Source organism: Mycteria americana, chromosome 4 (assembly GCF_035582795.1).
Source record: "Mycteria americana isolate JAX WOST 10 ecotype Jacksonville Zoo and Gardens chromosome 4, USCA_MyAme_1.0, whole genome shotgun sequence".
Taxonomy (NCBI): Eukaryota; Metazoa; Chordata; class Aves; order Ciconiiformes; family Ciconiidae; genus Mycteria; species Mycteria americana.
The window spans coordinates 84,734,869-84,755,677 of NC_134368.1; the positions used below are offsets into that span (position 1 = coordinate 84,734,869).

Consider the following 20,809-nt stretch of genomic DNA (forward strand, 5'->3'; position numbering starts at 1 on the left):
TGTGCTCCTTATTGCACAAACACAATGAGGCTCAGCCCTTTGGGGTAGAGCCTCTGTCAAATGTTTGTGCCTTTTGACAACGTGTTCTGTAGGATATTTGTTTTCAGCTTCGTAGCACTGTACATGTATACAAAGGTTTACAAAACAGGGCGTGCTTACGGTGCAAGAGAGGCATGGCTATCAGGCACACCTTTCTCTAAGGACTAAAACAAGTGTATGTTCCTTTTTCTTCAAAAAAAGAGCAATTCACAACAGTTACACTTCCAAGCTGAAGATAGCTCATTTTGTAATACGCCAACAATGTCCTTCCCCTGGAAGTACACCGTTTCTCTTCCTTTTACAATATTGACGCGTGCGTATGTCAGGAATATTAAAAGATCCAGGCGAATTTCTGGTCCTGTCTTGAAGCTAAAATCAAAAGTTATTCAGTAAGACTAGGGTTTCACCCCTATACACCTAAACCTAAGAAATAAGACCATGTGTGGTCTGCAGGAAATCTGGCCTGTATTTGCATTTATTAGTAAGTAAATGAGGAAGGATCTCACCTCAAGACACCTTCACCAGGAGAAGTGGGAGCAGCAGCTGCAGGCATTAATACTGGGAAAAACAACAGCACTGCATCTCTTTATCACAAATATAAACTGGGCGGTAGATATAACTCCGGGAATAACGCTTCGTTCCAACTGTGTTGGCTTCTGATACAGTGGCCAGTATGTCCATATTCCTCTTTTAGCCATTAACAGACATTGAGTTTGGGTCTAACGCTCCAGCCAAGAAACACAGTATCTAACAGAATACACGTACACAGGCACAGCAAGGTGTTCCCAAGCAAGTTGAAGTGAGAGCAAACCAGTACCTCTACGCTGCCACCTGTATACGTAAAAAACAAAGCTCATTTCGAAGCACGCATACACAGGCACAGAAAACGCAACTGAAAAGTTTCCTGGTCTTCGCAATGCTTGCAGGGGTCTATGCCTCCTGCAAACGCTTGGCGAGGGCCTGGGCTTTTGCACTGTGGTTGGTGGCGGGGTCGTGCACTGCAAGAGCTCTCGACTTGCAGCAAGCGACAGCGCAAGGGTGCACAAAGAGCCCGAGTAACTCCGTGCTGGGAGTTTTAAATGCTGAGATAGCACCAGAAGGCTGATCTGTGGGCTGTGCTTGCTGCCCAGCTCACAGCCCATCCTTATTCCCCCGCAGGAGAGTGGGGCATCAGTCCCGTGTACCAGTGACAGCCCGAGTCCATGCTCTAACATGGAAGCAGAACATGCTGAAGGAAACTTTCTGGGTAGCTTAGAAGATTTTTGAACGGATCCTTCCAATAAGTATAAAGCTTGTTAACACAGGCCCCACGTGGCTAGGTAACCAACGCGAGGGCGGAAGCCATGCCTTGGCTACTCCCATCAGTGAAAGAAAGGTGAAAACCAACCACAGCGAGGAAGTACAAATGATTAAGAGCTGCCCTAAAAGCAACTTGCCCGCTGACGAAGGCTAATCAGAACAAGACCTGGGCAACCCATGCGCTGTGTAAGGCTGGTAAATCCAGCTGTGTGATAGCAGAGCAGAATTTTATTCCAGGCTTTTTGAAGCACCACCATGACTGACACAAATGCTCCAGCTGGAAGAAAGCCAACAATTAATCGGGATTCCTCAGAATTTGGAGGTAATTTTAGCAGAACAAGAAATACAGAAGTATCAGTGAGTCCTGAACATTCCTCCAGGACAAAAATCTATTACTTCATATAAGTCCATTAAAACACTTCATCTAGCCCTTTTAATCCCTCTTAACAGATTTGCTTTATCACAGACAGAGGAGCTAATCCTCTCCCACCTGTCTTTATGATATGGAACCATAAACAAGAGCAAGCACTTTCCATTTGTTAAGCATTATCCCCCCTCGGATAACGCTATCATCCACACTAGCATTAGTGTAACGAAGCTGTCTGTAGAGAGACACCCCAACTCTCTCAAATTCGCACCCTAGCAATGTATTCCTCCAGCAGGGAACGCGGAAACTTATTTCCCATCTGTTTCCAAAACTCATTTCTTACCCCGAGTTTCAAGACGCTAAGCAAAGCAAGACTTGAATTCCAGCTTGCTGGAGGGACCTCCCTTTTTCCTTCATCCCAGACCTTCCGCAACACATTCCAGGACTCTGCTGTGTAGAACCAGATGGCAGGCTTGTTCAAAGCCATCACCAACCTATACAATTAGGTTAGCTGAACGTACCGCCTAATTACACGATCATTTTATAGAGAGTTCTCTTTATTTTTCAAAATAAGATCTCAAAGCTATCTGGAAACAGTTAAGAAATAATTTTTATGATCTACTTTGTAGTGGACCTCTGACAGTCTGGCACTCTACAGGCATGTAGAAAGTAACCTCAGCAGCCCACTGACAAATTTTGGGTTCAAGAACTGAAATCTGCACTTCACAGTCTCCTAATCGCCAGAAATCTCATTAGCCTTTAGCAAACCCGCTTACAACAAAATACAGTATCTCTAGATGGTCATTCCAGTTGCTATATTGTAGAAAGTAGAACAGAGTATAATGACCGACCACTTGGGGTGTATTTGAAATAACTTGTCTCTTCACGCTGTGGAGGCTTACTTCATACATCTGTCAGCTTGCTCAAGTTTTTTTTCCCCTGCTAGAAAGACATTCGTTTGCTCTCACGCAAGCCTGCGTGGTTCTACACCACAAAACTGGTCTGCCTGAAAGAAGTCACAGTCATTTCCGTAACATCAGGCAGCAACCCTACGTTCCAGAGGACCTGAAAGTGAACTCAAATATATAGACATATGTTAAGTACAAACGACACAGCGTCTAACCCAAGAAAAAAAAAAAACCCTATTATTCTCATTGCTTTAACACTGCCTTCTCTAGGTAACACCTGGCAATTAGAATACCATTTAAGACATACAAGGAACTGTTATCTTCTCATTGCTGTGTAGGGCAAAGTCAAATTTTCCTCCTAAGGAACTGCAACCTGAAGTTATTCCCAAAGTTTAGTTAGTAAAGGGAGCATTAGTTAGCATGACTAACTCTAGCGTAGGTTCTGTTGATGTTTTTTCAAGAAATCTGGAACAGTGCTGTGACATAGCTCGTGACGGAAGATAATCATTAAAAGGCAGAGTACGTGTGGGTCCTTTGGGCTCTCTTCTCCGCTGCTAGGAACCAAACCAAACCCCCACCTAAGTCATCTGGCTGGGGAGGGGGGAAGAAAAGAAAAGAGAGAGAGAGAGAGAGGTAAGCAGTATAACATTTTTCTTGAAGAGGAACAACAACTAACACCCTTCGAGCAAACTTAACTCAACACAGAGCTGGATTGTATCCAGTTATGAAAAGGCAGTTGGCTCGGTCTTTTTGAGTGTCAGTGCCCAGCCTTAAAACTGGTCGTATCTGACCAACGGCGACTGTCTGACAAGGATTTCATTGTCTCCGAGGGCTGTTTGCAGCTGTCACTGCCAGAGGAGTATCGGTGATAGGGAAGTAGCGCAAAGCAAGTCGCCTGCTCCTCAGAAACATTCTTCTTCTTGGCTTTGCTTCATCTCGTGAAGATTAAATCTTGGAAAGCCGACTTCGTATATATACACCACCGCCCCACAAGCCTCCCAGCCTGTCAGTTCTGTCACGCTGCGGCTGGGAGAGCAGTATTACCAAGCGTATACTGCAAAGCAAGTGGTTTCCTAGATGTAGCCAGGTGATGGTTTCACTTTATACCTCACAGAAGTCAGCTGTGCCGCTGAAGAAAGAACGCAACTTCTCAGTCAGCTCATTATACGACACTGGATCAGCTTTGACAGAGTTAACAACAAAAGCCAAGCTTATTCAAATCACCAATATGCTAGGAGTCAGAACAGCTTGAATACGGCAATTCATAGCAGCAGGACTTCAAAACGCAAGATATGACACATTTGTCAAGTTACTACTGTGTTCTTGAAGTGGAGTTTCTCTAGAACCACTTACTCTGACTACCATGGGAAATTACATCCATTTAATCAACTTTTTACTTCAGAAGAGTTGTGACGTTAGCCTTGACCCACATGAACAGAAGAATGAGGTTTCCCCAGTCCCTCTTCATGAAAAGCCTTTTTTGTTGAATATGTGTTAAATGGCCACAAGTAGCTGTGACATTTAGGTCACCCTTAAGAGCCTTTAATTTAAAGACAGAAGAGAGATTCAGTTGACATTGGGAAAAACGTATGGGAAAAGAACCAAACAAGCCGTAGACATAGGCACAAGCCACACACACCTCCAAATTTCAAAGCTAGCAAACTCCAGCAACACAAGCGTTATTTTTTATCCTGCCTCTTGCTTTTTATTTAGATTTGAGCTTGGCAGATTCATTACTTCAGTTGACGAACAATTTAACCAGCCAAGAAGTTCTATACAGGAAAATTTAAAATAGGTTTACATGTTAATTTGGCATTCTTTGGGAAACAAAAAAACCCTTGAAGTTATGGTTTCCTCCTCCGCAAGTGTATTTCCAAATGCTCTGGCAAATAAATAGGGCCTACACTTCTTGGCACTGTTAAGCACAACGTATACGTTCAATTGTATTAAATATCCCATAGCAAAAACTTATTTGATAGATAGTTAGCAAACTTAACCTTAGGTAAACTAAACTAGAGCACAGACTAGTGGTTTTGAAGTATCAATAGGAAGTTATTTGCTACCTGATAGACCGCAAGGAGGAGAAACCCCAACAGCCCAGCAATATGCATACGTAGCTCACAGCCTGTCATTATAACAAAAGAACTCAAGAGCCATTTTCATTAATTAATATATTTTCTGCATTATAGTTAACATATGTACTTTCTTCGTGTCATCCTTATTCGTTAAGTATTGATATTTTGTTATATTCAGACATGAGTACATTTTCAAAGTCTTTTGCAATAAATATCATAAAATAATAGAGATTCACATAATAAATATTCTTTACAATAAAAAAAGTTTTAACAGACTTTTGTCTTAAAAATAGTTGGGATTCAACTTTGTGTTTTATACATAAAATATACAAAAAAGGACCACAATTTGTGGCTAAGGCAATAAAACAGGGACAGAATAAAATTATAAAGTACAGAGCAGAGCTAAATTCACTACACCAAAGGATCACAAGGAACTTTAAGGATTCAAGAACGTTTAGGTGACTCAATGACACCTGAAGGCTGTTTGGATATATGAACACCACCAACTTTAATATCAACTGATACTGATAGACTATAAAAACAGGAGCAGGAGGGTGGAGTGAGCAATATCCTTCAAAGATTTGACAGCAAAAGAAACAAATGAGTATGTTGCAGCCATAATGTCTCCAATGTGAAGATCTACATAGGGTAGCCAAAACTGAAGTTACATTGAAAATGGGGGGGGGGGGGGGAGGAAAGGAGGCAGGGTAATTCTCAGGACTGAGAATGTTCCAAAAGTTAAGACAAAAGGGGGAGGGCAAAAAAAAGCAGGCTGCTTATAGAAGAGTCAGGCCTTTCATTTGGTAAAGCCTTTATTTTACGCCCCTCTCCAGAAAGAGCACACACAAAAAGTTATTTCACAACCCAGCTCACTCACTTCTTCCTTGGTACCCGGGGTGGGGGGGGGTGGGGGGGTGTAAGGGGGAAAAAAAAAAAAAAATTGCTGAGAATGAAAAACATCTTTGGGAAGATATTCACAGAGCAAGACGCTTCAAGAGCCCAGTGAGCCCTCACTGTCTCTTTCAGGAGTGGTTCAGTTACAAACTCAAAAGACCCTGCCAAAGTGAGCGGCAGATGCAGATACCAGGTCCACACTTACCAAAGAGCAGCAATGACTACGTAAGACGCTCCACACACAGCCAAGTCAATAGGAAGGGGAGAGCAAAGATGCAAAGGGATGAACTTGGGTATTTGAAGTTGGGGAGACAGAAAGGAAAGCAAAAGAACAGCCACCCCCAAAACGGGGGGGGGGGGGGGGGACGAGAAGGGGGGAAATCAGCTACAACCTGAAAACTGAAGTTGGAAGAAGTAAACCTCCCTCCAAAAATCATGAGGGCTTGCCCTGACCCCGGGAGGGGCAGCTCTCCAGTTTACAATAGACCGTGTTGGAGTTCTTGCATCGGCAACCCGGACGATTGATGCGGTCGTAACACCCTCGACAGAGTTTTAGGCATCCTTTTGCAGGAGGGTAGCAGAGCAAGCAAGGCAGAAACAAGGACATCGCTCCCATGCACAGGTACCTAGAACAGCAGTGTGACTGGGAACAAGAGCAGGGATTATCCGCGTAAGAGTCCCCTTCATCGTCGTTAGAACAGTGGTAGAAGATCCCTTTGACCAAACACATGCAGGTGCCGTACTCCACCATGCTCTCTGCAGAGCACAAGCACTGCCGGTTGCAGGCCAGGCAAGAAGGGAGGGCCCTCGGGGCCGTGCACTCACCGCACTTGCACTTCCCACACTGTTCGCAGATAAACTTGTGCTGCGTCAAGTCCTCTTTCAAAGGACCCTTCAGATCGTCTACAATCAGAGACGACGGCTTGGGCTGCGTCCGGATTGTCCGATCGGATCTGTGGCCTGAGCCCGGCCGGGATGGAGGTGACCGCCCCAGCAGTCCCTGCTCCGAGGAAGCACTGCTGTTGCTCCCAGAGCTAGCCGCGCTCCCCGTGCTGGTTGATCTGCTCAAGACGGGAGCCCTCGCGTTATGCGGATGCGCCACGTGCCCCACGTGACTGGGTCTGTGTTCATAATTATTATTCACATTAATTGGTATAATTTCATGAGTCCTTTCATGCTTCTCTTGCCTCGGTGCTGTCCGCGGCCCGGATTTTTTCACCACAGACGGACCTTCGGTGTATTCATTGCTGCCCCTGATCGCCTTGATCTGGTCCAGCGACAAGATAGTTGTTGGCTGGCTCTCTCTTTCATAGTCCAACCGTTGCCGGCTGTCCAAGGAGGGCTGCTGAATCACCACTAGTGAACCACCGCTGCCATGTTGACTTTGGGGCTCCATCTGTAGTGATCTCTACTTCTGGCATTCAGTGGGAACCTGGCATGCATCTGAAATCCTAAAAGAATAAGAAGACAAAAGGTATAAATAAACACTGTGTGTGTACATACATACACAAGATCAAGGGCAAAAGAGGAATAAAGAACAGGATATTTTTTGAAAACAGAAATGATATGGCAAACCACAAATTGCCCTAGCCACCTGGTACTGATCTCTTTCAGCAGGGGATTACAACAACGCTGAGGATCTGGCCAAAGTCCAGTAATGGGGAGAGTCTGGGTATGGCATCATAGATGAGGAATGCAAAGGAGACCCCATGCCATTTAAAAAAAAAAACAAAACCATTCCAGTATTAACCTGTATGCTTACTTGGCAAGCCATGGAAAGTGCTTCTCACTTGCTACTGAACTCAACGCCTGCCTAACTAGCAATAGCAATTCTGAATGCCCCCAAAACTAAGCTGGCAACAGGCAAGACCACCATCAGGTTCATGTTCTGTATGGCAGAATAAAGAACATGCACAATTCTCACTCTTCTCTCTGAATCTGCAGCATCAGAAAGCTCAACAGACTGGCTTGCTAGTACATTTGGGAAGTCGCCTTTTTACAGTGACGTATGTGCGTTACAGAGTCTCAAACTAAGTACTGTCAAGTGGCCAAGACATTCCCTATAAGAAAGTAACTCAGCATACAAATCTAATATGCTCCTTATAAAATTAAAGCAAGGGTGCAACCAGCCCATTTTCAAGTGTTTTCTGACCACAGGCCAGGCAGGGTGTGAAAGAAAAAGGGGTAGAGAAGGCTAAGATGAACTAGGTGTCAGATAAAAAGTACCTAGGGATTCATAAGAATGTTAAGAGCAGCTGACAAAAAAACCCAAACTACCTCAAAACATGAAGAACAAATCCATTTTCACAAGACAAACAGATTAAAAGCTTCTCAAATAAATACAGCATCTTCTAGTCTATCTTTTAAACAAGCGTTACACATTTTCATTCCTTTTCATTCCTTTTCATTCCGCCTAGCTATCGACACGAAGATTGCAACGCTGATTGAGCAAACTGCCGTGACAGTTTCTGTACCTATGTAAAAATTTAGATGAGTACCTAAATGCCACATTTATGCAGAGAACCAAGAAAATAAGCTGCTTCACTGACAGCTGGGGGAGAAGTCCCTCTTCACTCCCCCCGAGATGTCACACATGTTTACCTGAAAGAGCAGAAAGGTACGTGCTATCAGGCATTTCCAAAACTCATCCCATCATCATGAGAAAGAGTCTACCTTGCCTGCCCGGACCACAGCTGGCACGGAGCTGTTGCCCACTCGAGAGAGAGAACAAGGCACAGCGGCGCGGAAGCACAGGGACAAGAGCAGGAAAGGTTTCGTCCAACAGGTACTTAGCATCTTTATCCCTCTGACCGCTAACAGGCGGTAAGCGACAGCTTCTGCCAGGACACAAAGTCTTTGTGCTCATCCAGCAGGCAAAGATTTCATTTTTACATTTAACGTCACCTGTGTGGGCTTTAGGGTCGCCAGATTAAAGAGGAAAAAAAGAAGGGAAAAAAAAAAAGGGGGGAAAACAAAACCCAAACACTTCTAATTCACCCCACATAACAAGCTGCCTTCCTCACAAGCACCGAACGCAAATCCACAACAGACCAAGGGTGAGTGAACGTGAAAAGGGAAAGATTTACAGCTCTACCAACCAGGAGCTGGGCTCCCCAGGGGATGAAAAATAATATCCCAAGAAAATGCGAAAGACATCCAGTGCCATCTTTGGGGGGAAAGTGCAACATCAACGCGGCACGCAGACTGACAAGACCAGCTGCAGACCAGGGAGAGAGCGGCACAGTTGAACGAACCACCTCCACCCCCGTGCAAATAAGTTTTAAACCGGTGTATGTGTCCCCCCCCCCGGCCAATAAAATAAAATAACATACAGCAAAGACGGCGGAGAGACCTCACGTTCCTGCAGCCCGGGCCGGCACAGCCTGCAGTGCCTCCGCCGCCTGTCAGCGCTCCCTCTCCACGCCTCGGCGCTCCCCCCGCCGTCCCCACACCCGCTCCCCTCTCTGCCTCCTCCCCGGGCAGCCCCGGGCGGGCGGCGGCGCGGCGCCCTCTGCGCCCCGAGCGGGGCGAGGCGCGGAGCACGCCGCTGACGGAGAGGAAGGAAGAGGAGGGGAGAGGGGAAAAAAAAAAAAAAAGTTATGAATGAAAACAAGGGCTTTTTTTTTTTTTTTTCCCCTCTCTTCTCCCCCTTTTGCAGGGGGAGGGCAGAGACCGAGGTCGGCGCTGCCTCAGGAGGGCGGACTTCCCGGCATTTAAAGCGGCAGCGCCCGGCCGCCCGGCCACTTCAAGGCCGGGGATTCCCCGCCGCCGCGGCTCGGGGGCTCGCCCGCCCCCGCCTCAGCCCCTCCGCCCGCGGCCGCAGCCCCGCCGAAGGAGCCGCCTGCGAGGAGGCGTCGGGGGCGTTTTTAACGCTACGCTCGCTTTCAGCCGACCGCCGTCCTCGACGAGAGGCGGCCCTGCCCGCCCGCCGAACGGCCGGCCCCTCACAGCCCCCACCGCCCCCGAGGGCACAGGCCGGGCAGCCCCGCCGCGGGGCCCGTCAGCCCGCCCCGCCGCGCCGCTCCCGCCCAGCGCCCGCTCCCCGCCCTCGGCGAGTGCGGGGCCCTCTCGCCGACGCCCGGTCCCCGCCGGCTTTCGGTTTTTTTGGAGGGGGCCGGGTGAGAGGCCGGCGGGGGGCGGCGGTGGCCGCGCCTCGCCGGGCGGGCGCCGTGCCCGTGCGGCCAGCGGCACCTGCTCGCCGCGGCAGGCGCAGCCGTGCGAGCCCGCGGGCTGCACCGCCCCCGCGCCCAGCTCGGCTCCGGTGTGAGGGCACGACGGGTCCCCGACTTACTTCTTTCCAGGGAGCCGCTAGGACCGGCAAATCCACTCGGCGGAGGGCGGCGCGGCGGCGGCTCCGCAGGGCAGGGTGACGGCGGGGCTGCAGCCCCGGCTCCGCGCCCGCCCAGCCCCGCGGGGTGGGGGAAGGCAGGCGGGCTGCGCTCCTCGTCCCTGCAGAGCCCTCGCCGATCTCCACGTCCTACGCGGCGAGCGGAGGACAATCCAGCCCCGCTGCCTGCCGCAGCCCGCCTCTCTCGGGGGCCAGCATTCAGCGGGCCGCCTTCCCCGGGCTCGCCCCTCCGCAGAGCCAGACCCCTCCGTGCCCGCGGGGCGCCTGGGGAAGCAGCGCTCTCCTTCGGCCGCGGGTCTCTCGGTCTGGAGGTGACGGGAAACAAATCAAGCCCCTTCTGCAAACGGTTTATTTTCTCGATCTAGCGTAAGCCCGCGGCAGGCTGCCGCAGGCAGCGGGCAGCGGGATCAGGCAGCGCGGGGCAGCGGCGAAGCAGGTCTCCAAGAAGGCGCGGGGAATGCGAGGCTCCTGCTCGGGTTGTTATTTCCCTTCTCTGACTGGAGCGGTCCCGGGCGATCCCTCCGGGCTGGGGGGGCGAGTGCACGGCAGCGGTCCCGGGTCCGGCGCTCGGCTTCACCGCGTGGTCCTTGCCGCAAGTCCCGTCCGGCAAAGGGCGACCACAACCCCTAGTGCAAGAGATGGTTTGATTGTTTGTTTGCAAGAAATCACGAAGAGGCACTTGCTTTCAAGGCGCACCTCAGCAAGTTGCAAACGAAGCTAGGGGCTGAGCGTAATGGCTCTGCGAGCTCTCTGCAAATTGCCATGTGCTTGCTGTTGCTGTTGCAGGCTGATTGACAGGCTCGGAGCACGGCCAGCACGGGGAGAAAGCGGCGGTACGAGGCAGCCCTGGACGCAAAAGTCTTGCACCAAAGTCTCCGGAGCCTCCTCGGTATTTCGAGAGGATCAAACAAGGCTCCGGCACGCAAGGGAGATCCCCGCGTTAGGCAAGACGGGCAGTTACCGAACGGGAAGTTTTATAATCGCCAGCAAACTGTGACCGGCTTAACGCCGTCCGCTCGGGAAGCCGGGACACCCGGCTCTCCCGCCCGCACCCCGGCCAGGCAGCCGCTCCCCCGCAGATCACGCCAAGCGCCCGGCGTGCGGAGCGGGGAGCAGCGAGGGCAGCTCGCCTCTCGCCCGCACCTCCCACACGGCGGCGAAGCGGCGCTCCGGCTCGCACCGCGGCTGCCCCCAAGCCCCTCGCCCTCCCCGCCGCCTGCGGGAAGCCCCTCGCTGCCGCCCGCACCCCCGGCACCTGGTCCGGCGGCGGCGGCGGGAGAAGGGGGGGGGGGGGGGGGGAAGCGGCGAGCACCGCCCGGGCTTACCTAAGGCCAAGGTGCACGCCCGCTTCCCGCGGCACATTGGCGGCCCCGGCGCGGAGTCCAGCCCGGGCAGTGTAGGCAGCCGCGCCGTCCCGCCGCCCGCTCCGCGCCGTCCCGCCGCCGTTCCGGAGTGACTCCGGCCGCGCTCCGCCGCCTTTCAGCGCGCAGCCCCCGCCCGCCGCCGGGCCGCGCCCCCGTGATGTCAATGTGTCACTCCGCGGCGCCCCCGAAATCCCGGAGTGGACTCCCCGCCCTCCCGGGAGCCGCTCCCGCACGGGTCACGGCCGCCGGCCGCTCTCGCCGGGGCGGCTCCGCCGGGCCAGCGGCCCCCGGGCGAGCCGGCGGCGGGGCGCCGGTGCCGGCGTGTGCGGGAGCGTGAGCCGCCCTGCCCCCTCGCCGCCGCTGCCCTTGCGCAGGTGGCGGCTCCCCCCGCCCGCGGCCATTCGTCCCGCCGCCTGCCGCTCGCCCCCGGCCCCGCGGCCGCCGCCGCCGCCCCGCCGCCGCCGCCGGCCGGCAGGGGGAGCGCGGAAGGGCCGGCGGCCGCCGGGCCCCGCAAGCGCGGCCCGCGGTGCGGCGCGGGGGGGGGGGGGGGGGGCTGCCCCGCGGCTGTAGGGGCGGGTTGCGGAGCCGGGGGTCCCCGCGGAGGCAGCCGCCCTGGCAGGGGCAGCAGGCCCCACCCGCGCGGGAGGCCGAGTAGGAGCTGCGGGTGGCGGCACGGGTGGGAGGGACGCGCTCGTTCCTCGGTGCCCGTCGAGGGAGGGCTGCGTGGCCGGGCTTAAGTTCTGCAGCGCTCCTCCGACCGCGTTACGGGGAGATTTCCCTCTGTGGCTGAGCACCAGCGTCTTTCAGGCAGGGTCTAGCCGGGTGGAAGAGCTGTTCGTTTGTTTCCATAAAATGTTTCTGCTGCTGCTTTCCGCCTGTGAAAGAGGTAGCTGAGGACTCCAGAAGGCCTTTCGCCCTGTAGTGCTCCCATGAGATAGGAAACGGCTCTTCCTGGCGTTTTACAGCTGGTGCTGAAGCCCCGGGAGGTTGTGCGGCTGATGCACCCCCTTGTCTTTCCCCACCGCCCTTCCAGCCCGCACCCTGCAGGTCCCAGCCGAAGTTCATCGCTGCACTCCTGCCCCGGTGCTGAAGAGATCACAGTGACGCCTTCAAAGCCATTATTTTTATGGCCAAATACTATCTTTGATATATGTGGTTTGGGTTTTTTTTAAGTGACTAAAGCGTTTTAAAAGGCAACTGAAAGAACACGGACACGTGATGTAAAAAGAAATCAAAATTCTGAGAATTACATCATAACAACGTGTAATGTATTGGGCTGGCTGAGACTTCTAGCGCTTGGCTAAACATCGCTGTAGCCCCAAGTTTATCTGAAACATTCTAACTGGCTTTTTACGATCTCTTTCACAAAAATCATACTCTCCCACCTTTTGCCCCAAAGAAAAAAAAATACATCTTAAGAATTCCCTGCAAACAAGAACGTGGCGGTACGGAGGCATGCTTCTGTGATATAGTTTGTCCACCCAGATCCCACTCGTGGATGCAGTGCAATTATTGTCCATTAAACTTCACCAGGCTTGGAAAGAAAACAGCCAAACTACATTTGGTTTATTTCCCTCATTATACAAAGACTGTACTTCAACCACATATTTCTCTATGAAATAAAATCTTTATGCATTGAAGGTTATATACTGAATATCCATAATACTTCTAAGTTTGTAATTAACAGACTGCTGATACAGACAAACTATAAATACTCTCTTCCAATTACAGAGGCTCGAGTGACAAACAGCAGCATAAAAATCTTGGGCATGGTCATAAAAATATCCCAATTCATCATTAATATTGCTAGGGGAATTAGAAAATGTGATCGCTCACCAAAAGCATTCAGACACACTATGAGCACAGAGTACAAAACCATTTTCAGCGAAATCCGTCTGAAAACTTTGGAACCTATCAGAGTTCAGCTGAAGAAAAATTCCTACCGAAGAACAAAAATGACTCCAAAAACTAACAAAAATTCCTCCTGTGGAGTAGCGCTTAGCGGTGCAAATCTATCTTCTGCTACGTTTCAGATTTCTTTCACAAAACAACTCTTGTTTTGAACAGAGACAAACCAGAAGACACAGCATTTATGTAGGTGTGCTGCGTACAGCAATTCTTGCAGCGACGTCGGCAGCGGGAGCGTCAGAGGCAGCCGTAGGTGAGCTGCAGGTAAACGGTGGGTAACCGAGCCTTTCGGGTTAGCGGGGCTCTGCTCGACGGCCGAGAACACTCGCATTTAGCGACTGACTCTCTTCTCACAGAAGACCGTATATTTTTCCTAGGGTACTGCTGTAAAAACATTGCTTAACACCTTTTCTTTCCCATCTCTAAAGCGGGTACTACCTTAAAAAACTACACCAAGCGCAAGAGCTTGATTTTAGAAATACAATACTGGGCTTAAATGGGTCAATAAAATAACCAAGAATACTGGTAGCGGTTTACTATCACTTGGCAGCTGAATTAACACTTCACTGAAACAAGGGAAAACCCTACAGCTGTATCAGAAGGCTCTCCACAGACTCAAGCCAACGTGCCTGCATGTCACGCAAGTCATCTCGTTAGATTTTTCTTGGAAATGATAGCAGCGAGAAGCGTTTGTTAGAAAAAGGAGAGCTAAAATAATTCTGGAGAATAAATTGGGACCTTGGATGAGGATTGACACACCTTCTGACTACCTCCTGGCACAACCTTAATTTGAGGATTGACAGGCAGACAGGAACCCAATGCAACTGAGTTACTGTCCATCTCCAAACACTCGTCTAAAGGAGCCTCTCTCTCCCACTGACAACAAAAGAAGTCAAGAGAGACCAGCCCTCTCTGCCCAAAGTTAATTCTTCTGAAAAACCTCCCAGAATTAGGTTCAAGAGGCTGAATGATGGCTGTAGTCGTGATTCAATCCCCGTTCCCATGTCCACTTTGAGGATCATGTACTGGAGATGATCTCCACCTTCTGCAGTCACATGCTACTTCTCCCTCGTGCAGGCTTCGGCGTGCCAAAAGGCACGTTGTACAGAATAAAAGCAGAGTCCATCGTTGTTTTTGTTTGTTTTTCTTCCTAATCCACACCCAGAAGCAACTTTCATCTCTAGGTCACTTGATTGACCTTTATAGGTAGCGAACTACACCTTTGTAAAGATGCATTGGATAAACTGCCATCCTCCTGCTAGCGGTAACGAGTAGCACTGCTTCCGTGCTGCGTCCCACCTGGGAATACGGTTGTATTTCCCCCTAAGCGGCACCTCCTAGCCCCTGCTAAGGCACAGATCCCAGTCGAGAAGGAGGACACGTACTCGGGCCCCGCCACTGGCACTTCATTCCTCCTTCTAAGCAGTGCAAGGTGGCTTAGGCTGTGAAAAGCAAGAGCTATCCTACCTATCAGCACAGTATCATTTCAGACAGAAGAGATGACAAACAGCCTGTACTTGAACCAGCCGATATTTACTGTTCCTGTCACTCACCTTCCGTGGTGATAACTATCTTGAGCCAATATGGCTTTGAGGAAACTCAGCAGAGAAAGTGTTTACCTTTGCGCAAGTTATTTGTCAGTTAATAACCAATCTTCACAGCTGTACCAACATTTCTAAGGTTATACAGGAATTCAAAAGCAATTTAAAAAAAAAACCCCACACATTAGCATTTATAACTAAATTATAAACAAAATTGTTGCGCCAGTCTTACCTGTAGAATGCGTAAGTCACGTATTTCCCCCACCAGCCGGGCAGCGATAATCTTGCAGAGGTGGGTGTTGGGAGAAACAACCGGGGTCTGCAGCTCCCAAAAGCTTTGTCCATCAGCAACTTTGACGTTGCGCTAGGTGGAACGTTGCGGGTGTTAGCGTTTGGAGGCTCAGGGCCCACAGCATGCTCAGAGAGCCTCGGAAACTCTCAGTGCAAGGAAATAACATGTGCTTGTTGGGATGCGACCAGTATAACTGCGAATTTTTAACACTTACACTAGTAGGCCTATATATTTTTTTAAGAAAGCCCAACAAATCAACCAACACAATCCTACAATAGCTGTTAAACATAGCTGTAATAATAAGCGTTGTGGACAGTTTCTTATCAGCTCATTGAAAATCTTGGCGGTCCTGGCTTAAGCTGGTTGGTGCACGAGATGAAGTAAAGCTATTCCAAAGAGCTGAAGTTAAAACCATAGGTGCTGTGGTAAAGGCATACCCCGAAAGGTACAGTGAATCATTTCAGGGTAAGGAAGAGAAAGTGAAGGGCGGCATTTCCGATCACGCTTTCTGCTAGACAGGTTGACCTTTATCTGAGATCAAAGGCACCGGTAGCTGGGGATTTCTGCAGCTTCTGTGCAAGGACTGTTCTTAAAGCTCTGCAAAGAAGTGCAGCCACGTAAAGCTACTCCTTGCCATCACTGCACAGGCTGGGGACAGGCACACAGGAAACCCTCCGTTGCAAATACAATCTTGACTTTTCTCTTCAGAAGATAACATCACTTTTTCTTAGAGGCAGAAGAGATAGCAAAAGGCAGCAGCCAGGCAAACCTCTGAGAACAAAGGGACAAACCTTGACGTGAACCTGCTTCATGAACACGTGAATGTTGAATCCAAGCGCAGGGGAAACGCTGCAGAGCTAGGGTTTTGGTCCATGCCCAAATTTGGCACAAACTAACAAGACAGAAAATTCTAAGGTTTGTACAATAGGTTGAGAGTTTGAGAACATGCTTCCCCCCTTCCCCATCTCTTGCACCGTATCAGAGAAACCCGTGTTTTCCTTGGGTATTCCTCCCAAGCACGGTGAGCAGCTGGAGATACAGGGTTCGGTGGTCAGGTCAGTGATCCACGCTTGCTATCACTGAATCACCGAAAGGTCAGTTTGGTAAACGGGGATTAGCAAGAAACACGGGGGGGCTGCAACTTAGAATCTATATGATTTTTTAGCCTTCCCAAATGGTAGTTTTTAATACTATCTTGCGTTTGCTGTGAAGAATAGCAAAGGAACTTTTGCTGTCAAAAATGTAATTGAAGACAAATAGCATTGAAGGAAAGCTGTAGGAAAGACAACACACCAGTAAAGGCACCTAACAAGGCACTCTCCTAAGTGCAGGCACAGCATGTCTCTTCAGTATTCACTGCTCGCTTGCCATATAGGCAACTCGTACATTCACATTTCCCCTTCAGGTATCCACAGTTATTTGTTTTTTGATCAAGTTTATTTCTTCCTCCGAGAGCTGTCTCCGTGGACTTCATGTTTAGCTGCTGTACTAATTGTGCTTAAACAAGACACTCTGCTAAGGTACTGATGATGTCTTCATTCCTTTGTATTCATTTGTAACTCTTTTAGCAAATTTGCTAATATTGCTTCATCTGCCTGTATAAAAAAACTTTGTGGAAAAGGAAAATTGTCATTATTGCTTAATAGAGGTAATAATTTATTCACATCTATTGTATTATCTGCAACTCATTGTTTCCTGTCTTAGTGCTAAGCAAGCTGCCTTTTACTATCCATTGAGACATGATTCCTTGCACAGAAATTAGAGTAAGTTCTGTTCCATTTCAATTTTCGCTGACAGGAGAGTATTCCTGTGTTCGCCTACATGATCACAAATATATATCTCTCTCTCACAGTTTTAACATCACTAAGGAGAAGGAAACAAGGGCCTCTGAATCTAAGAAGAGGGCTAAGTGTTAAAAGCTCTTCTTTCTTTCTTGTGGCGGTGCACATTTTGGATGGTGCACATTTCACAGTGTCTCAGTCCTGACTCTGCTATGTTCGTTTGCTGTCAGAGACGGCAAAAAGACTCGTCGCTGCAAAGCCACGTTATAAAAGTGTAGTCAATTAAGGGAGTAATTGTTTGGGTGTCTCCTTCGACCTACCTCTTACTTGAAGGCCTGGTATCTGACTGAATGCTCAACTTTTTCTATTAAGATTTTGCCAGAAAGTTTCGTCCACGCACGAGATCAAATGGCTGAGCAAACCCCAGCTCCCCCGAAGGAAGCCGCCTGCTTGAGCCCTTGAACACAAAGCCCGTTACTCTGGCAGAGGGCACAAACAAGAACACGCTCAGGGCAGCAGTTCTCCCGGCTCTCCTGCAAGACAGCTCGTTCCACCGTGAATTATATTTTTGAAAGGTGCCGGATTCCTGGGTTATGGCATCAAATCCCAGTCTCTCCAGTTGTATTCTGCTGCATTTTTAGCTTGCAATTGAAATAAGAAAACCACAACATTAACGTGAAGACTATACCGATGCAGTGGGTGGAGGAAACCTGGGTAATTTAATTTCTGTAACCATATGAGTTTAAGTGGGTTCTGTCTCTTTTTTTTTTTTTTTTTAAGGCCAGTAAGCCTGTTTTTCCATTTCTCTTGCTTCCTTTGACAGCTGAGTTAGGCAACAAACAGGTAGAGCTACAAAGATTCCTCTGGCAGGATTAAGTACTGTAGACCTAGCTGTGGAAGTATGTGCTGAGAGCTGAGTGAAAGGAGGTGGCTCTTAATTATAGCTGATAAAAAGCTAGCCAGAGGAAATCCACCATGACTGAATAATAGCATTTAGCTTCAAAACCAACCGAGGAACAAGCCTTTCCCATTTCTGTTTGAGAAGTGGCCACTCCCCAGGTGTGGACTGCATTATCAGAGGAAGAGGTAAAGCTCTGCTAATTTAAATCCACGGCTCTGTGTATGTTTTTATTATCTAACCACTTGTGGCAACTCGGGTGTTAGTACATCTCTAGGAATGCCTACTATTTATCAGGTTGTGCAATCCGTCACTGTCAGCTGAAGGAGGTCTCGGGAGCAGCGTTTCTAATTTGATTTGAAAATATACATGGAAACCTGAGACTGCTTTTAGCAAGAATGGTGGGGTTGGCCTAATGAACACAATCTCTTTTGTCGTTCTCCAGAACAGTGTGTCAACAACTAAGTTTAGGTTCCCTCCGCAGCTGTAACAGCTTCTGTAGAGAAGCAGTAACTTATATCTATGGCACGTTCTTGGTTCTGCTTTACCAATCGAAAGGCATTTCAACGGGATTTTAACAGACAACCTTCGATTCCCTGGAATGCAAGCAGGGCGGAAGTTTTTCCATGGATCCCTTGAAAAGAAGTTTGCACCAAGCGATGGTTTTTTTCACAGAAACTTCTTCTTCCCCTGAACCTTAATACAGGTGTATGATACCAAATGACGCTTATGAAAGTGCGTATCTCGAGACGCAGTTCTCAAATAGCTAGGGCATGTCATTGCTTTCAGACCAGAAATTGGCTACAGGAAAATGAACATGCCACAGAATGTCTCTGTGGCAGAGCCACGTGTATTTCTGGCTGCAGCATCATCCACTTCAGTACATAAGTATTTATGGATTTTGACTTCTCATGGGAAAAAAGCAAACAAACCAACCCCACACCTTTCTGTTACTCTTTTATGGTTGAAAAGACATGGAAAAGATCTCTCACCACAACTCTACAAGAGTACAGCAAAGTCACTGGTAGTTTGCTGCATCCCTGTAAGAGAATGATAAAATATAATTTTGCTATTAATTTGTTTGGGTTTTTTTCTTTTCCCATTTTCTGGGTCTTCTCCAGAAGATTCTGTTTTGCATTTGGCAATTCAAGTATTAAGTGCCAAGATATCCCTTGCATGTTTGATGTGGTTTGTTGTACTCTATGAGAGCTTGCTAGTCACATCTTGAAATTTTGCTGTATAATAACAACTGTCTGTCAAGGAACATTCAGTGTCAAGGGCTGGATTCTGTTCCTAGGGAAATCAGCGTTACTCTTGGTTTCTTTTGGGATTGATGAAGTCAGGAGACTTCTGTATTTTGGAGATAGTTTGTGTGTTTGCTTTTTGTTCTAATTATATACGGAATATATCCATATATTTTATATATATATATAAAAAAGTAAAAAATACTATCCCTCAAGAGCGCTCGGGTTGAAAAGGTCAGATTTCTCTCACCAAAAAGGATTGGGAAAACTCTTGACAATAAAGAACATATAGCACATACTGTCAGGTTATTGATGAAAAAACCTCTCGTTTCCATCAGGGTGGGAGACCGCCCGCAGCTGAGGCAGGAACCGTGCTGCTCCAATTCAACACAAGCCGATAGGAAAGCTGGCACTGCCTCTCCTGCTGGCTGGCACCCAGAAGGACGTGTACAGACACACACCAACACGTGTATGTTATGACACCAAAAATTGTGTGTGTGTGTGTGTGTGTTGGGGGAGGTGATCCCTCTTTTAGATTCCCTCCGTAAATCTCTATTTTGAAACCACTGCCGCGATTCTTGTTTCTTTCTGCGATTCATTAAACATGCTATTCTTGAGAAGGCAAAAAATTTCCATGTATAAAGGCCACATCTATTACTGAAACATACTCTGCTTAAAGTATCTCCAAGCCTAATTATGATCTTGTTTCTATTGCTTCCCAAGTTCAGGAAACTGAAGCTCGGCAGTTCTGAGAATTATGCAGAAAATGGATTTTCCCCCTACAGTAGCAGACCAACCTTCCAAAACACCGCAGTAATGCTACTGCTAGATGCCATTTCTTGGACCATTGCTATAACACTGACGTGTTCACAAGGGAGGTACTGTACTGTTGCTTACAGCTGTTTGCGTAGATTTACTGTGGTATAATCTGGCCTAAAAGAAGCACCTGAATAAAGATAAAAACGCCAGGTGTGCCCAGTTGACAAATACAACACGCAGTGCCTTTTCCAGCATTCTTACTACGTGTGTTTCCACTGTTTTTTATGTTAGCTTGGAAGTGTGGACATCATTGCCTGACTGAATTCCGTGTTTGTAGTAATTTCCCGTCCTGTTTATTAAATAAAGAAAAAAACCCCCGACAACAGTTCCCTAGTGGGTTCTAGTCTTTTATGCACGGAGGGCTAGACAGAGACCTCGGAGTATTCAAAAAGGTCGTCTTCAGCTTCAGCAGATACTGAGGTCAACTGCTCCGCTGTTATTTATGTCCATACCTCTTACAGTAAGTGAAATAGCTGTCATCACCAGGCTGGATTTCAGCTCTGTAGAGGGTAATTATCAAAACCTAAACATCGATCTGTTAGAACTTAAACACCACTCTGTTCTCAGAGCAAACTAACACTACTTTTCTAATTCTCCTCCAAATGCCCCATCTCTGGAAAATTTAAGCAGAAGCCTATGATATTCTTATGCAGGTAAGATACAGTTGTCAGTATATTGCTACCATACTCTGAATTTTTGTTGAAGGTATTGTGCAGGTTGCACATCAGGACTCTCAGAAGTAGCGCTGCTCATATTTCATCACACAAACAGTGTGAAACATGGGAATTAAATGGAAAACAACATTTTTGGAGCTGGACTGATGTCAAGAATTACTTTTCAAAACCCTTTGCTGTTCTTTTTTTAAACTTGCCACGTGAAAAAAAAACTGAGTCAATTACAAACACTCCTGTAGACTCATTAGCTCCTGTAGACCTAATTCTCCAGGGTGCCAATTGCTTTAAGGTGCCCAGCACTTCTCAGGAAGACACAGAAAGAATCAGTTGCTCAGAGAGTTCTTTCTAAGGCAGGAAG

The 20,809-nt window shown here is 48.4% G+C and overlaps 2 protein-coding genes across 2 annotated transcripts in view; both read right to left on the minus strand.

Moving 5' to 3' along the window:
- Window positions 1–4,767: 4,767 nt before the first annotated feature.
- On the minus strand, window positions 4,768–6,978 carry SPRY1 (sprouty RTK signaling antagonist 1). Its single transcript, XM_075501152.1, has one exon. It carries the CDS (start codon window positions 6,976–6,978, stop codon window positions 6,016–6,018), a length of 963 nt encoding a protein of 320 aa, XP_075357267.1. The 3' UTR covers window positions 4,768–6,015.
- Window positions 6,897–20,809, minus strand: part of AFG2A (AAA ATPase AFG2A) — a 232,896-nt gene continuing 218,983 nt past the window's right edge. The window contains 1 exon segment of the mRNA XM_075501145.1: window positions 6,897–7,033. Within this exon segment, the coding sequence (XP_075357260.1) occupies window positions 6,991–7,033 (43 nt within the window). The 3' untranslated portion in view covers window positions 6,897–6,990.